The sequence below is a fragment of the Lactuca virosa genome, chromosome 4 (assembly GCF_052849685.1).
Source record: "Lactuca virosa cultivar CGN04683 chromosome 4, Lactuca_virosa_CGN04683_v6, whole genome shotgun sequence".
In the NCBI taxonomy this organism is placed as follows: Eukaryota; Viridiplantae; Streptophyta; class Magnoliopsida; order Asterales; family Asteraceae; genus Lactuca; species Lactuca virosa.
The window spans coordinates 78,450,083-78,468,103 of record NC_136429.1 but is presented as its reverse complement, the minus strand read 5'-3'; the positions used below and the strand labels follow the sequence as shown (position 1 = coordinate 78,468,103).

Genomic DNA, 18,021 nt, shown 5'->3' with positions numbered 1-18,021 from the left:
TCAGACACTGGGCCTTCTTGTGGCCCCTCTGATTGCACTGGAAGCAAATCAGATCTGAAACTGATATGGTGGTGGTGGTAGCTGTACAATCCCTACTCATATGACCACTTCGGCCGCACTTGAAGCAGCCCGAACTCCCCGCCCTGCACGCCCCCTCGTGCATCTTGCCGCACTTGCCACACCGGTTGCGGCCCTGCTGGCTCCTCAATCTGTGATCTGACACCTTGGGCTTCTTGCCCGCACTCGCTGTCTGCACCCCCTCGGGTTTACTCTTCCTCTTCATCTCCAAGTCTAGTTCCCTTTCTCGAGCTCTCGCAATCATATCTTCCAGCGTCTTGCAGCTGGAACGGCTCACAAACTGCCGTATGTCGCTCCTCAACATCTCGTGATATCGGGCCTTCTTCATCTCCTCGTCCGCCATGTACTACGGAACAAGAAGGGCCCTCTCCCTGAACTTGGCGGTGATCTCCGCCACAGTCTCAGTAGTCTGCTCAAGATCCTGGAACTCCCTCGCTAGCTGTTGCACCTCAATTACAGGTGCAAACTCGGCCCTAAACCTGGCCGAGAAATCACTCCAGGTCATAGCATCTAACACTGTATCATCCCCAATGGCTCTCCCAACCTCTTCCCACCAGTCACGTGCCTTGTCCTTCAGAAAAAAGGACGCAAGTCTAAGCTTGTCCCCCTCGGGACATCTGCTGGTGCGGAACGCGTTGGTGACATCAGCCAACCACCTGCTGCTAGCAATGGGGTCCCGAGCCCCATGTGTCACACCCCCAAACCGGAACGGTGGAAACGTTAAGGGGTGATTGACGTCATGCATAGTATCACACAATTGTATCATAGCAAGCATAGTAAACACAACCAGACATTGAATACATACATGAAAAAGGTTTACATTGTTTAATACATAGTTTTGTTCATATCAGAAGTAAAGACGTGACTCTAACGATCCGTCTTCTCCGAACTCCTGGAAGTACATGTCTACTAATTCCCTCAGAATACAAGCAGTTTTGAAAGAATATCAGCATAAATCTGGTGAGTTCATAAGCGTTTAGTTCTGGTGAAAGAAATGTTTCTTTAATCCTTTGAAAAGTGTTTCCCAAGAAAATCCTATATTTTCTTATGAAAGATGTTTGATTATCCATTCGTTACTTGTTTAACAACCTGTTTATGTAAGGTTGAGTTATCCCAGGAAAATCCTATATTTTCCTTAAAAGTTGATAGTTGGTTATCTGTTCTGGAATGAGGTGTACAAGTATCTACCATACTTGTATCGTTAGATGTAGTTTCCTTGAAAAACCATGTTTGCTCTCAGTGAGATGTATTAGTCTTATTACATAAATAAAACAAATAAATAAGTAGTGAACTAGATCCTAAGGGTATTACTAATGCCCTCTAGTAATCAAATCGGTTATTACTTTGAGGTTAGTTCACTTGTTTCATTATTACAAAAGTAAATTTTCGCTACCTAAGTTGTGAGTGTCATAACCGTACTTAGACTGGATAAGGCACGTAACGGGGCCAGTATCTTTTTATGACTTTGTCACCCCTGAACCTAACGGTCCCGCTGTAGCTGGCAGTGAAGGTGCGGGATAGTCAGTCGCATATAGATCTATACACAATAGTCACGCTCTCCCTACAAGAGATTCTGGTTACAAGTGTTAGTCCTACACTCTCGAATCCGGTGGAGTGTTACCAAGGACGTGTCTCAAAACTTAGCCTAACAAATTTACAAGTAATAATACTGAAAATCCTGTTTATGTTTTGTATGAATCCTTTGCAAAATATCGCATTTTATGACAAGATTCACAAGTTCTTTGCTTTAGTTTTGAAAACTGTTTCTACGAGTTGATTACTTAATCGTTTGGTAAAACTGTTTTCTGTGTTAAAAGCATACTGAACATATAATTATTTTAAACAAAATAATATACTTGAGCACAAGTTTCCTTGTACTTTTTCTTGTATTCCTCCCTGAAAACATGAAAAACTCGGAAAAAGCGTAGGGGTATGAACTCACTATTTGACGTAGGATCTGGGTGTATGATCGGTTACGAATGCTGAGTGTCAACCGATGTTTCGTACGCAAGTGGATCCTATTAACATGTGATAACACATATGTGTGTTAGAATTAGGGTGTTTCATGACTAAAAATGACGGGAAACCACCCTAAAGACTTGGAATTGCTTGTCGGGACCCTATATGATCAAACAAGGGAGGTGTACGGCCAAGAGAGTGTGTGTGCGGCCAGGGTGTGCGGTCAACATGTGTGTGCAGTTGCACACAGGAGTGTGCGGCCGTACAGAGGGCGTGTGCGGTCGTACAAGGGAGTGTGCGGCCGTACATAGGGGTGTGCGGCCGTACACTCTTCATTCATGCTCAAAATGTCGATTTTTCGGGTGTTTCAAGGCCAATACCAAGTCCAACTAGCAATTGAAGGCCAAACTCTTCACCTTGGAGAGTCTTTGAGGTGTGTACGGCCACCTTATGAAGGTGTGCGGCCGCACACCTTCAAGTGATGAAGAACACGAAGAACATGATGAGTTTTAAGCTTAGATCAAGGTGTCTTACTAGTATAACAAGTTGAATGATGGAGAAATTCACGTTTTAAGGCCCTTAGAGTGCTCTTGGATGAAGTTTTTAGAGAGAGAAAGTAAAGTGCAGCCAAATGAAAGGAATAAGTGAAGGGGGTCTCCTCCTTTATAAGGAGGTGGGTGTACGGCTGGGGGGTGGGTGTGCGGCCGCACACTCATGTGTACGGCCGTACACTCCTCCCGAGAGGGTGTATGGCCCGAATGTGGTACTATGACTTGGTATGACTCGGCCTAGGACCCAAACTTTGATTGTAAGAGGCTTAGAACGCTTGATTAAACCCTTAAATGGCGTTAAAAGGTAACAGAAATCAAGTTAAATGTTGATATATAAAGATCAATTGTACAGGATAAAAGTTTCGGGTTGTCACACCATGATAGTCGGGAGATCCACACGCCCTGAACTCCCAGAAATTCAGTGTGCGCGACCCCATCATGGCCGCCACCTCAGAACGGAACGTGCTCAACTTCTCATCCAGAAGCTCCAAAATACCCTCCTTGACCGAACCAAAGATTACAGGAGTCTGCTCTAAAATGTTGCGTGTGATCTCAGACGAAATAAACTCCCTCGTCTACTCATCCATCTGCTCGGATCCCGAGCCCGAGCCTGATCCCTCACCAGTGCCTGAGGTGCCAGTCGGCCTAGGGCGTAACGTCACCATACTGAAAACACACCATAACAAACATCAATATACTCATCAAATCTCTAGGGATCTAACATACTACAAGTTTCCTGGATTCATCTCAGCCTTCCTTGATTCAAGTACGGATCCTCTGCTTTTAGTAGTACGGGCTCATACTACCTTCCGCATCTATCCGTACTTTCCTCAAGAACTGCCTTGACTCCACCAAGTCCCTTCTACTACTACTGCTGATCTCATGCTAACTTCATCATGGGCTTGCCCTAGGGTAATCACCAACCCACTCTCTGCTATCAGCTGCATAATAAGTCCCTGCTACCTTTCCCTAACTAGCGCGTGAATACTATTACATATCACTAAGACTAGATGATTCTTCGAATGAGAGATCCTACAATACAACGGTTGGACTCAAACAAGAGTTGCGCAATAGAGCTGGACCTAACCTTCTGAAATTATTTAATCCTCGCAATATGTAACTTAACATATTCATTTACTAGTTAGTAAGAGATAACTAGAACTCCTAAAAGCACAAAGCAAGCAGCATTCGAGCATCGAGTACACATAATCAAGCATATCACATTCAGGCCATCACTAACTAATCTGTACTAGCATGCAGTTTATAAAGCTGAGATACACATAATAGGCACATAAGGCATCCTTCCTAGATCCTTAGTCCTAAACTAGCATGCAATTCTCATAACCATATCATAACATAAACTTGTATGGGTAATTTGGGAGTACTTACTTGAGCTCGGCTGATTGCATGCACCACACCCTTTTTCTCTTTTTAAAGTTATTTTCTCTTTTTAAAAATTCTTTTGTAAAATGATTTTCATTTGAAAATTTTCATACCATGTCCTTAGTTTGAGTTCAGACACACCCGAGAGTGTGCCCGAATCCTTCAAACCAAGGCTCTGATACCAACTTGAAACATCCCAAAATACAAACCAAAATTTTCTTTTTAAAATCATTTATAACAAAACCATAAGTCATCCATCATCATAAAGAAAACCATAAATCATGTATCTCAGAACATCAAGTCAAATACTGTATCAAAATCATATGATAAAAATATCAGAGTCTAAATAATCCCAGGCAAAAGCTGTGGTGTGTGCCATGCAATCATCCCACGCCCTTCCCCTTGCTAGTGGAAGTACTTGAAACCAAAACTGAAAACTGTAAGCACGAAGCTTAGTGAGTCTCCCCAACTACCACATACCATACACATATCTCATAACATATCCTAGTCCCCGCCCTGCAACATCGAGTCAAGCTCGGCATCGGCTTTCCCGGCATCGAACCATATTCGGCATCGGGCCCTGCCCGACATCGAGCAGATCTCGGCATACATATACATAACAACAAACACATAACATAAGCACATAATCCTAGCATATAAACATTCCTCGGGCCCCGCCTAGCATCAGACCTAGACCCGATAACATACTAATATTCATCTGGAACCGCCCCGGCATCGGACCGGAGTCCGGAACATACTATCATAACATATTAATTAGACATTCCTCGGGCTTGCCCCGTCATCGGACCTAAGCCCGGAACACACAACACATAACAAACACATACAAGAATCACAAAGACATCAATCATACAAGCATACAAGCATTCCTCGGGACCGCCCCGACATCGGATCAAAACCCGGAAAACATATAAATCTACTGCGGGCCCCGCCCGGCATCGGACCGTGGTCCGAAACTACTGCTATCTAAACGGGTCAACCTTGGTGCCTTAGACCCGTTCCTACTGGAGAAAACTCACCTCGTAAAGCTGTCTGCAAAAACTCGCGGTGAGGAATATCTGGTACCTGCTCCAACGACTCTCTGACTATCAATATCACAATAATCCTTAGTCAAAATATGATAATCCTTCTCAGGGTAAAATGAGCATTTTACCCCTGGTCAAAGTCAAGGTCAAAGTCAACTCTCAGTCAACCCCAACTCGTCGAGTCATCTCCCAACTTGGCGAGTTCATGTACTACTCAGACCCGTGGTCAACTAAGTCAACTCGTCGAGTCTCTTCCCAGACTCGTCGAGTTCTTCCTGTCATAACATCGGGACATATCGACCTTAACTCGCTGAGTCCCTCCTTGGACTCGTCGAGTTCTTCAGCTTCCGAGTCCTAATCTTGTCCAACTCATTAAATCCTCTCCTAAACTCAATGGTTTCACTCACAACCAGAAAAGGGGTTAGGGTTCACGACCCGACTCGCTGAGTCCAAGAACAACTCGCCGAGTCTTCCATGTGACATATCCATTCAGTCGATTCTAATCCATTCCAATGCTTCTACCTCATAGATCTGGACTCCTTAGACTAGCATTACACGTAAAGTTTCTAACTTTACGTGCATGCATGGTGTTATGAAGCTAAAACATCCAATACAAGCCAAAATGAAGGTCTAAGTCATAGAATGGAGTCATGGCTGAATAAAGGTGGCAACTTTGAGCTTCTAAAGCTTAAGAGTGCCCAGATCTGAAGTCCTTTCATCTCCAAGAGTTCAAATCTCGGAATGACCTTGGAAATGGCCTAAAAATGACAACATACAAGCTAAGAAGGAGATCTAAGTGAATAACAGCCAAGGTATAAGCTTTATACCTCTATGAAGACAGAAATGAGTCCTTAGTTCTGGATCTTCAACCTTCATTCTGCAACTCCAAGCATTTGCTTCCTTCTTCTATCTTTAAATCACAACAATGGCAAATAAATAACTCAAGATCACTCAAGGTTGATTAGGGTTTCGAGATTAGGGTTTGGAGGTGATGGAGGCTGGGATGGAGGCCATATATGATGCTTAAATAGGGTGTAAGCCCTAAAGATTAGGGTTTCATCCAGCATGTGCTACTCGTCGAGTAGCTCACTTAAAACCCGCACATATACTGCCTTCTACTCGACGAGTTAGGTCCACCAACTCGTCGAGTAGCCCTTCCAAAATGAATAAATAAATGAATTAAGTGCATACCAGGAAGCAGGCGTTACATATCTGGACCGGCTCAACTAGAAAAATATACAGTTCCACTTGTATAAAAACTAGTGGTGAAAAAACGTAGCCCAAAGTGGTAATTCCTTAAAAACCAACTTAAACTTGTAGTAATGCCGGTATCAGACATCAACAAACTTTATGGCGTGGAAGAGTGAAAAATGAATCGTGTGTTTATAATGAAAAACCTCTCACCGTTTCCTTTTTGGAGTCGATGTGAGACTCCTTCATGCCACCAAATATTATATGTCTTTTATTGTCCATACTTTATACTTCTTTTTTCCTTTTTATTTTTTTGTCCAACACTATAAAGTAGGTATTAATATCTATCTTTTTTCCTTCTCTTTTTTGCCAAATACTAAAAGGTAGGTCCTTCATATTTTATAAGGTAGGTCATAATATTTTTGGTATATATTTTGTTGTATGTTTTGAAAATTTAGGTGGGTCAAAGGACCCACCTTACCATAATGTAAACTCGCCACTGGTGCATACCTGACATCATGATCCATCGAGATTTGAGAGACGTGGACCACCAGAATTATGACACGTGGTGAGTTTTGGTTGAGCCACGAATCGTGTGCACGACACGCACATAAGCCCTGTAACTAGAGGTCTCCACTTATAAAAGTCCACACCTCAAAAATCTATCATCTCCTTTTCGACATTCCTTTACTACTCCTGATGGCGCGAAGCTTTGGATGCAGTAGCCATAGACTGAAAGGTTACACTACTAGGGTGAGTTCACGACCCCACTTTTATAGTTTTTAAAGATTTTACCGAGGGGGGGGGGGTACATGCTTATCAAAATATATTCTGTAACTATGTCAGTAGTTTATGTAAAACATGAAATGATAAGATAATATATCAGTAGAAACTCTGCCTAGTATTAAGCAATGATATTATGTCTAATCGTTATGCTACCCGATATACTAAGAAAAGATTATACCTAGATGTTACACTGACTGATTTCGTAGGATAACTTAGTACCTAGAAGTAATGTTGGCCGAATTTTAGGATATGCATTGTACTTAGTTGTTACTCTGCCCTAATATCCTGTTATGAAAGTAATCATAATTATTGTATATATATATATATATATATATATATATATATATATATATATATATATATAGAGAGAGAGAGAGAGAGAGAGAGAGAATAATTGTGAAGTATTCACTAATATTAATTATCATATATATATATATATATATATATATATATATATATATATCATGGTAAAGAATATATATATGTAGTGATAATTAGGGAAAACATTTCATCAAACAAAGAGTAAAGAAAGAAATGAATAAATGATAATCATACGTAAGATTTAATAAACACATGTGTTAGTGAGATGTTATTATTTATCCTTTAGCCTGATTAAATTCGGCTAACCCTAAACCTATAATCGTTAATCTTGAGAGAGCCAGAAAAATATGTATAGATCTATACGGGGCTGACACCCCCACCAACGATTGCTAGTTACAATCCCAACATGATAACTTTCTTAAGTATAAAAATAATATTATTTGACGTCCGATGAAGCGTCGTGTGGGGTATATATCGGTGCATAGCGTCGATTATAGGGGCTCATGATAACACTGTTCGGAAAATCTTAATGTAAGCTGCCTAGAGGGACGCCTTCAAGTAGTTGTATGATTTGATTAAAAAAGATTCAATGACAATTATAAATTTTTAGGATAGATATCCTAAAAGAAACAAAGATTTTTTAAGAAATAAAATTCTAAAATATTAGGATAGATAGTACATCCTAAGGATAAGATTCAAGAAACGAAAATAGGATTTTTTAGAAACTACGAATCTAAAAACCTATGAAATAAGGAACTTATGAAAGATAAATATATTCATAAACAAAGATCCTAAAAGTTTTCAAAGAGTTTTATTGATATTTATAAAACATGTGAACTTACCAACATCAAGTTGACATTTTCAAGAATCGCATGTGTTCCTAGGATAAAAAGAAACCCAACGCAAGGAAGGGTAAGTTGCACGAAGATAGATAGGTTTAAGTTTAGTAGATATAATTGATGTTATTAATAAAAGAAAATTTATGTTGCAGTCAACCCTCTGTGTTTTCACCATTAGCCAGGGGTGTGACAACTGGGTTCCAAACATGTAAAAGTGGAACACATTGATAAGCTAAGGAAATGACTGATCTCCATCATATAGTAAGATTTCCATTTAATAATCGCCAAATCAGGTAAAGACTTATATTGCTTAGGTTCCCAAATCTAAAACAAACTAAACTAAATGTGCTCAAGCCAATTCATTCACAAATCTAATGCGTCTTGACTTTGTTTGACTATCATATTTGGTCAGTGACATTGGCTTAAAGAATGGATTGGAAAGATCATCTTCTGATATGACTCTGTTAGCTATGATGTCTTCTCATCAACTAACTATCAAATGTGACAATACTTACTAAGTATACAACATGTGAGATTTTGTGACTTGGGATCCATACTCGAGTTAAATTCACCCTTGTAGTAAAAAAGAAACATCAAAAGGACCATCGATGATTGAATCCAACAATGGTGTCACTAATGGATCTCTTTTAGTCACATAGTTTTTCTTTACAGTTTAACTGGCTGCAATATTGTTCATTGTTAATTCCAGTATGGTGTATTACTTCGTACTCTTCTAAGCTAATACTTCACCATTCAGTAAAAGCACGGACTCTGACTGTGTACAGAATCGTCTTTATTAACCTAAAACTTACTAACTTAGCAATAATGTAACCTTTATATTGATCTTTTCCATACAAACATGATTTTATCCTTTGTCCTCCTAGGACATTTAGGAATGTTCTTGATCTCGATTCGTTGATTATTGCCATATTGATATGATCTGTCCCATCATGCTTAAGGCATTCGAGTCATTATATATGGTACATGTCATGACATAAACGACCGATCCCATAGCAAAATCATGTTGGACCCAACTCATTTCCTTTAGCTCAACAGTTGAACTAGGACATTAACACTGCTTAATGTCATGCGATACATTATTAAGCACAAACTCTTTTGGAGTCTTGCATGTCGAGTTTCCTCAAGACTTTATGTACTTTGGCTTAATCCAATGAATCACTCTGATCTATCTCCGTATATCCTTATTCTAGTACGTGTGTTGTTTCTCCCATGTGATTCAAGTCGAAACAATTCCCAAACTAAGTCAAGTTGTTACATTCTATCTTTCCTATGAATTATATATTATCCATACTAGCTTAAACACATGTACTACACAAAGCGACAAGTTAAAATAGCAAAATTAAAGGAATAAGCATACACATACTCTTTAAAGTACATTTAAAAAAAAATATGAGATGAAAAAAAATAAAACTTAATGAGTTTTTTATTCAAACTTTGTAGTCAATTAATTATACTTTTATTAGTTTTTTGTTAACTTCTATTTTTTTTTTCAAATAAAATTTTTCTTTAGGTTGTAACTTCAAAATTAGAAACAAAAACAAACATTTTTTGATAAAACAATATTAAAAATATAGAAAATTACCTATATCTGATGTAGAATTGGATATGATTTAATTCTATATCTTTACAAATTAAGTGTTTGGCAAAAAAAAATATATGAAAGTATGTCTAGAAGCCATTTGGTTATCGAATAGTTAACTTATAAAGTTTAAATACAATTTAACTTATAAGTTTGATTATAACCCACCTATTCCTTAAGGCTATTTTAAGTGAAAAAACAATGACATGATTAAAATTCTATCAATATGCACATTTTAGTACATTAAATTTTACGAAAGCATATATTTAGATAATAAAAAACAAGATTGTATCACATATCACATACAATTAGCATCCGTATTCTTGTCCATCATACTATTTCTTAGAACGTGTCAAAAAATTTGTGAACACTGATTCGATTCGATTCACCAAAAATTTGTAATAAAATTTCTTTTTCGTTTCAGACTTCTACCTATATTTTTATTTATCTGAGCCTAAAGGAATTTTATTACAAATGTAAGTAGGGTAAGAATTATGTCCCTTCAAGTAGTGCTACCGCAGGTCGTCGCGCAGATCTCCTAATGCTTGGGATGACCATACAAATAACAAAACATTATAATAAACAACTATATAATCAAAAACTCTAATCTTATTATATTTTTAGGTTTTGGTGAGTCTTATAGTTTTCAACATTTACCTTTTAAATGATCTATTTTTTTTACGACATATTACCTAAGATTAAAACTTGTGAGATTAGAGCTTGAGACTAATTTATTTTGGAGCGTTTAAATATCATGATGATCATGACGTCACATTGATTATGGTAATACAATATTCTTATTTGATGATAACAAATGTTAATATAAATATAATAATTGGAAACATGTATTTTGACTAATACATATCCAAATGTGTAAAAACGTTTTGAGTACCGATTTCCATTAAGTTTGTCAATATTGTAATTTGGTTATATCTCATATGTAAAAAAAAAAAAAAAAACAAATCAATATCCGCTTCCATTAAATTTGCCAATATTGCAATTAGGTTATATCTTAAGGTAGACATAATGGATCCCATATCTCTTGCAACATTGCTTCTCCTTCTCACAATCGAACACGGGAGTTGGTATTTCCGCCTTCCGCCATCTAGCTCTTCCCTCTCTTATTCTTTGTTTCCTTCCCAAATCGAGACACCCCTCTCTTCTTCTCTTTTTCTCTCTTTGCTCTCCAAAGTCCCATCGTGTCCTTTTACTCCCCTCTCCTCTATACCTCATCTTAAGACCAATCCCACAACCCTTATATATTAACTTTTTGATAGAATCTAAATACAAATAGAAAACAATTTTTTCTTAAATTACTCAGTTAAAACATATCCAATATATCTCATAGGCCTTAATTAAAAAAGTCAGCTCACATCGATAATATACATTACTAATAACTACCATCGATATATTTATTACGAGAAATTAAATATCCTTTTATTTTTTTCCTACTTATATTCATACTTATGTGAAATGATGACAAATATCATATTTTAATAAAATTAATAAAATTTTAAGAAACTTAAAATATTATATTAACAAACTGATGTTAAGCTTGTTAAAATATTATATCAAAAAAATATCATTGTTGCTTTTTTAGTATAAACAAGACCATTAAATTTTATTTTTTGTACACAGAATACCGACGAAGTATACATGTGTTTAAATAAAATATTGTGGTAACCGGTTACCTCAGGTAAACGAATAAATAACTTAAAAGGGTAACAAAGTTTTCAAAATGTTCAATTTTTTTTAAATTAATCAGATAAAACATATCCAATAATATATTTCACTTGCCTTAATTAAAGAAGTCAACTCACATCATCAGCGATATACGTTACTAATAACTAGCATCGATGACCAAATGACTTCTAGCCCAACAGTATCCAGTGTTGCCCTTCCTCCTTAAACTTGAGGGTTCAAGCCGTAGACATAAATAAATTTAAAAAATATAGTTTAAAAGTAAATTATATTTTCCGTTTAAAAAAAAAAAAAAAAAAAAACTAGCTTTGATGTATTTATTAATATGCTTCCTAAGATTGTAAAGAATACGATAAAGGACATGTTTGTTTTCTTCTATTGGAAAATAGGAATTCAAGGGATTTTGTTCTGTTTCCACTTTTGCCTTCAAATTATATTTTCTTGTCTTTAAAGACAAAATACTTAATTATCTTGCTAAAATTATATTTATAAAAATAAAATATTATAGCATATTAGCCTATTATTATTATTATGAATTAAATATCGTATCCCTTCATAAGAATGTAACATTTTTTTTCTAAAAGTTATCCAGAAAATACAATATCTTTTAGTACTGTCTCGATCAAATTTAGTTACGACTGATAATTTTACTTTGATCATAATTCTTTTATTCCGTTCTATTATAAATGTAATTAACAATACAAATATTTTAGATTAAATTAAAATATGTATAGTTTTCTACTTTTCTATAACAAAAAAAAAAACTTATTTTTGAGTCTTTTAATAGAAAAACAAAGAAACAAATAAATCCTCCTTTTTGTTAGTTGAAGACACATACACACACTGTACTCTGCCACTCTCCTTTCTCTTTCTAAAGTGCTGAAATCAGGCGCCAGTTAGCTTGAGAAACATAGCGACACCGCCGGCGGCGAAAATAGAGCTATTCCGACATGGGTTGTACGGCCTCAAAGTTAGGCAACGAGGACTCAGTCCGCCGTTGCAAGGAACGCCGCCGTCTCATGAAAGAAGCCGTCTACGCCCGCCACCACCTCGCCGCTGCCCACTCTGACTACTGCCGTTCCCTAAAAATCACCGGATCCGCACTCGCTAACTTCGCAGCTGGAGAACCCCTCTCCGTAGCTGATCAGACACCTGCGGTTCTCCTCCCCACTCGTTCCTCTTCCTCCACAACGACCACCGTCAAACCCCCTTCGTTTCATTCATACGAGACACCAACACCGCCGCCGCCGGTTCCCCGATCTCCCTCTGTTGCAAGCTCCAAGCTCCCACCGATTCTCTCCGCGGCCCCAAGCCGTACCGCCTCTCTCAACCACCATCAACGACGGCATAAACTCTCCGTCAAACTCCCTCACATTCTCTCCGAATCAAGCGAAGCGTCTACTTCTCCTCCTCCCAAATCTTCCAACCATCATCCTCGTGAAAACCCCCAAAATAATTACAGTTACAATCCAGATAAATACACGTACAATGCGCAAGCTAATTATGCATCCACTCCTTCACAAGCTTCCTCCGTCTGGAATTGGGAAAATTTCTACCCTCCATCGCCTCCCGATTCTGAATACTTCAATCAACGCCAACCAAATTTCGACACCGATGACGACAAATCCTCAATCTATTCGAGCAAGGCGTCAATCTATTCGGGTTACAAAGAGCAAGGGCATCGGGAAAACAATGAAGACAAGCGTTCAGTTTATTCGAATTACTCACAAAAGAATCATCATCATCCGAAAATTCAAACTCATCAACAACATGATGACGATTACCATCGCCACCATCTCGAAACGGAAGATGATGGTGAGAGAGAGGAGAGAGAAGAAGTGCAATGTAGCGAATGGGGAGATCATTACAGCACCACCAGCTCCACTTCCGATGATGACGATGAAGAAATCGATAGAGATTCCAGATCCGAGATGGAGAGTCGCTCCAATTTCGGATCCTCAGTCCATAACGAATCGGTGGCTCCACCACCTTCCGCCTTCACTTCCGCCCCCAAATCGAAGTTCTCAACAATGAGTAAATCCGAAAAGTCTGAAGATGCTGGGTCATCATCGGCAAGCTGGAAAACCGGTCACTATGATGATAATTCCGATATGAGAATGGTGGTTAGGCACCGCGATTTAGCGGAAATCGTCGCTTCTATCAAAGAATACTTCGATAAGGCAGCCGACGCCGGTGAACAAGTCTCCGAGATGCTGGAAACCGGAAGAGCCCAGCTCGACCGGAGTTTTCGGCAAATGAAAAGTAAGATTTTCTTTCATCTTTATTATCAAAAATTTCGAATTGGCCAATATTTATTTCGATTTTTTAAACTTTTTTTGGAATTGGATTGCAGAAACTGTGTATCATTCAAGTGGGGTGTTGAGTAATTTGAGTTCAAGCTGGACATCGAAGCCACCATTGGCAGTTAAGTACCGGTTTGAGCCCGGTTCAATTGGTGAACCGGGAGGATCAAAGAGTCTCTGTTCAACTCTGGATCGTCTCTTGGCTTGGGAGATGAAACTCTACCAAGAAGTAAAGGTAACAAAATTACTATTCTAACCTCAAAACTGATAAGCACAGACACGATTCCGACACCACAGATTATTTTGGCATGATTAAGAAATTCATTTGTTTTTTCTGGTTATCTTTTTCTCCAATTTTTTCAAACAAGATCTTGAAATAAAGATGTGCAACCGTGGAAAAAGGCTGCCTTTGATGATGATATTCTTTACTCTTTAGTGGGAATTTACTGTAGTGACGAAAATGCCCCTGGTCAATAGTGGCACATAGATTTTGACTATTTTTACCATTGTAGCCAGTGGTGAAATCACTGTATTGGAATAGTTTTATCCATCGTGTTATATAAAAGAGTGTCTTGAAAAATAAAATATTACTTTTCCCAACTTTATCTTGATTTTATATCAACAACATATGATGCTCCTTTAAGTTCTAATTGATAGTCATGTTATGTGTGACTTTAGCCCTGTTTCTTTTTGTTCTCTTTTTGTTAAAGTGATGTTTGGATACTAAGGATGATGTTTGAATAAAAAATGGTTAAAAGATAGCAGTATTTAAGAACATGATGGAAATTGAAGAGTGAATTGAGGGCAAATTTGTAAAATTTCTCTATTGGGTCTTCTTTCTGTATTAATTAATTAGAACAACAACAGCAGCACGTTTTGTGGCATTCAATCCTGTTAGTTGGTTTGTATGGACCACTTATCGGATATAAGACAGGATATGAAGAAAGAAAAAGAAAAGGGCGTCTTGAAAAAGTAATCGTCTTTCCCATATCATACTTTGTAATGAAATGACCAAAATATCCTTGTACGTTTTCTATGGTAGTCTGACCATGTATGTAGGGAAAAGGGTATGCTGAAAAAGTTGTTATCTTTGCTAGAACATACTATGTTGTAAAATGACCAAGTTACCCCTGGAGATTTTAGCTGGTAGGTAGTCTGAGTGTCTGACCATGTATGACTGACACATTCTGCTACATACAAAAGGGTATCTTGAATAATTTATTCTCCTTTCAGATCTTAAGTTTTTGGGTAATGACCAAAAAGAATTCCCACTGTTTGAATAATAACCAGTGGACAGTAAGGGTATTTTGGGAAGGTTTTTCCTGGATCTAAGTGTATAAACGGAGACAGACAGCAATTAAGGAAAAGAATTTTTGTTGTGTAATGACTAATGACTAGACTGCCCTTGTAAGAAGTAAAAACAGGGAGTCTGACCAAGTATGACAACCTGGAGCAATCTTTGTCTGTCATCGAATTTGGAAAAAAAAAGAAGGGCAGCGGGGTCAATTCATATCACACCTGCCCAAACTGACCTAAAAACCAAAGTTTTTTTGGTTTTACATGCATAGCAGGCAACACAATGTTTACTGCTAAAATTGACAGAATTTTGTATAAAACATATCATAATGAAATCATTGATATGTCATATTCATTCTGTGTGTTTTTTTGGAATAGATTTCCATTTTTTCTCTTTAAAGGCGTGTTGAAGTTAAATTTACATATTTGCCCTTTGATGTAGGCAAGAGAAGGAGTGAAAATCGAGCACGACAGGAAGCTATCTTCACTACAAAGCCAAGAGTACAAAGGGGAAGATGAAGGCAAATTGAATAAAACAAAGGCATCGATAACAAAGCTGCAGTCATTGATAGTTGTTACCTCTCAGGCTGTTTCCACCACTTCTACTGCTATTGTGGGCCTACGAGATGCTGAGCTGGTCCCACAGCTTGTTGAACTTTGTCATGGGTAACTAATTTCTTCTTAAGGGCGTTTTCGTCATTAAATGTTTTTGGAACGAATGAAATCCATTAAAGGAATTGGAATCTGTAATTTGCAAATTACGAAATTGCTTTTTAAATGATCCCCACGTAAAATGATGATGTCATTTTAGAAAAAAAAAATCACAATTTTTTTTAAAGGCTTTTCGTGGTGGGGACCATTGAAAAAGCAATTTCTCAATTGTCAAAATTGTCATTTTGTTACAAGGGTAAAAAAGTTATATTCAACCGATATTAAAATACGCCATGTCATCATAACTTCAGGTTTATGTACATGTGGCGATCCATGAACCAATGCCATGAATACCAAAACCACGTTGTCCAACAAGTGCGTGGACTAGTCAACCGGTCAACGAAAGGCGAGTCAACTTCCGACCTCCACCGCCAGTCAACTCGTGACCTGGAAGCCGCCGTGTCCGCCTGGCACACCAGTTTCTGCCGCCTCATAAAATTCCAAAGAGACTTCATCAAATCCCTTCACGCGTGGTTCAAACTCACTCTCCTCCCCATCAACACAGAAGAATCCAACACCTCACAATCATCCGATGTTTACCTGGTTTTTGATGAATGGAAACTAGCCCTTGATCGGTTACCCGACACAGTGGCATCTGAAGCCATTAAGAGCTTCATAAATGTCGTCCACTCGATTTCCATGAAACAATCAGAAGAAATGAAAGTGAAAAAACGAACAGAATCAGCATCAAAAGAGCTTGAGAAAAAAGCGTCGTCTTTGAGAAACATAGAGAAGAAGTACTACCATTCTTACTCGATGGTCGGGCTAGGGCTCCCGGGGCAGGACAACGGGCAGGGTTTGGACGCGCGGGACCCGCTTTCCGAGAAAAAGACGGAGCTCGTGGCGTGTCAGAGACGGGTGGAGGACGAAATGGTCAGACACTCCAAAGCGGTTGAGGTTACAAGAGCTATGACTTTAAACAACATTCAAACGGGTTTACCGGGTGTTTTTCAAGCTATGACAAGCTTTTCTGGGTTGATAATGGAGGCGCTTGAGATTGTTTGCAACAAATCATATGCGATTAAGTAGATTATGATTATGATTATGATGGATAGATTTATATATGTTTATGTTGTGATGTTTTTGGGAAGAGAGGGAGGGGGTAGGGATTTGAAGTTTTGATGTTATAAAGTGTAGATATAAATGTGGGGGGGTTTTGGGTTTTTGGCATATCTTTTTTTGGTGTTGGGGGAAAGAGAAAAAGCTATAGCTCCTTGTATTGTATAGGCAGGCAAACATTGCTTTGTTTTGTATCAGAATTTCACTTTTTCCATATGATACATAAACTTGATATGTTTTTGTATAATATTCTTATTATGATCTTATATTTATGTAATTATGTGAAAAGTGAAGAGGAAAATGGTATAAGAGGGAGTAAGATAGAGTGATGTGTCTCTATGATTTAATAGACTTAATAAATTAAGTACTTAATATGGACAAGGTTGTATCATTTATTTTGATTTAATCAGGACAAAATATTTTGATTTAATCCGGACAAAATATTCAATTAAGACGTGTCAGTTTAATGAATTAAGATGCAAATCTTTTATCTATTGGATTTTTTTTTCACGGTAAAATTGATGAATATTGTTATTATTTTAAATGTAAGGGTAAATTTGTCATTTAGAGGTTGTTTGATATTGTTTCTTATTGGGTCTGATAAGAGGCTTGATTTGATTCGGTCAGATTCAAACCTTTCGATACCATAATTGGAAGCTTCCGATTCAGTCTTATAGCTTCTGATATGCCTCTTACTAAGTCTGAGTCTGATAAGAAGTTGAGTCTGACAACAACTATAAAAAAAAACTCTATTGTCTAATTAAAACCGTTTATTAAGACGTTACATATACAACACTTTTCAAGATATAAATCATTACATATTCAACACTCTACAAATAAAACATTAATAGGGAAAAAAAAAACTCCAAGTCTTGCCTACTGCTTTTTTTTTTCAAACGAGTGGCATCCTATGTAATAAATTATTTCAGTGGGTATATATATATTTTTTATACTCTTGACGTGGGAAATGTTTATTAGCATGTAGATTTTGTTGGATATTTAGTAATTTTTTAATTAAAACAAGTGGAGTATAATTAAATATTGAGACACAGAGGAAACACATTTTGTACATTTGCTGTCCCCAAAAGGCACCTACCACCACCACAAAGAGAGGAATATGCCTCCCTTGATATGATCCACGATTAATGTAAAGCTTCAGGAAGTGAAACTTATTAATTGTTATTTAGTTTTGGAAGGCTG

General features: G+C 37.7%; 1 protein-coding gene across 1 annotated transcript; it reads left to right on the top strand.

The window, feature by feature from the left end:
* The first annotated feature begins 12,261 nt into the window (after positions 1-12,261).
* On the top strand, positions 12,262-17,068 carry LOC145105658 (bZIP domain class transcription factor (DUF630 and DUF632)). Its single transcript, XM_079042740.1, has 4 exons — positions 12,262-13,714; positions 13,806-13,990; positions 15,494-15,717; positions 16,014-17,068. Exons 1-4 carry the CDS (start codon positions 12,403-12,405, stop codon positions 16,789-16,791), a joined length of 2,499 nt encoding a protein of 832 aa, XP_078898866.1. The 5' UTR covers positions 12,262-12,402; the 3' UTR covers positions 16,792-17,068.
* Positions 17,069-18,021: the final 953 nt, after the last annotated feature.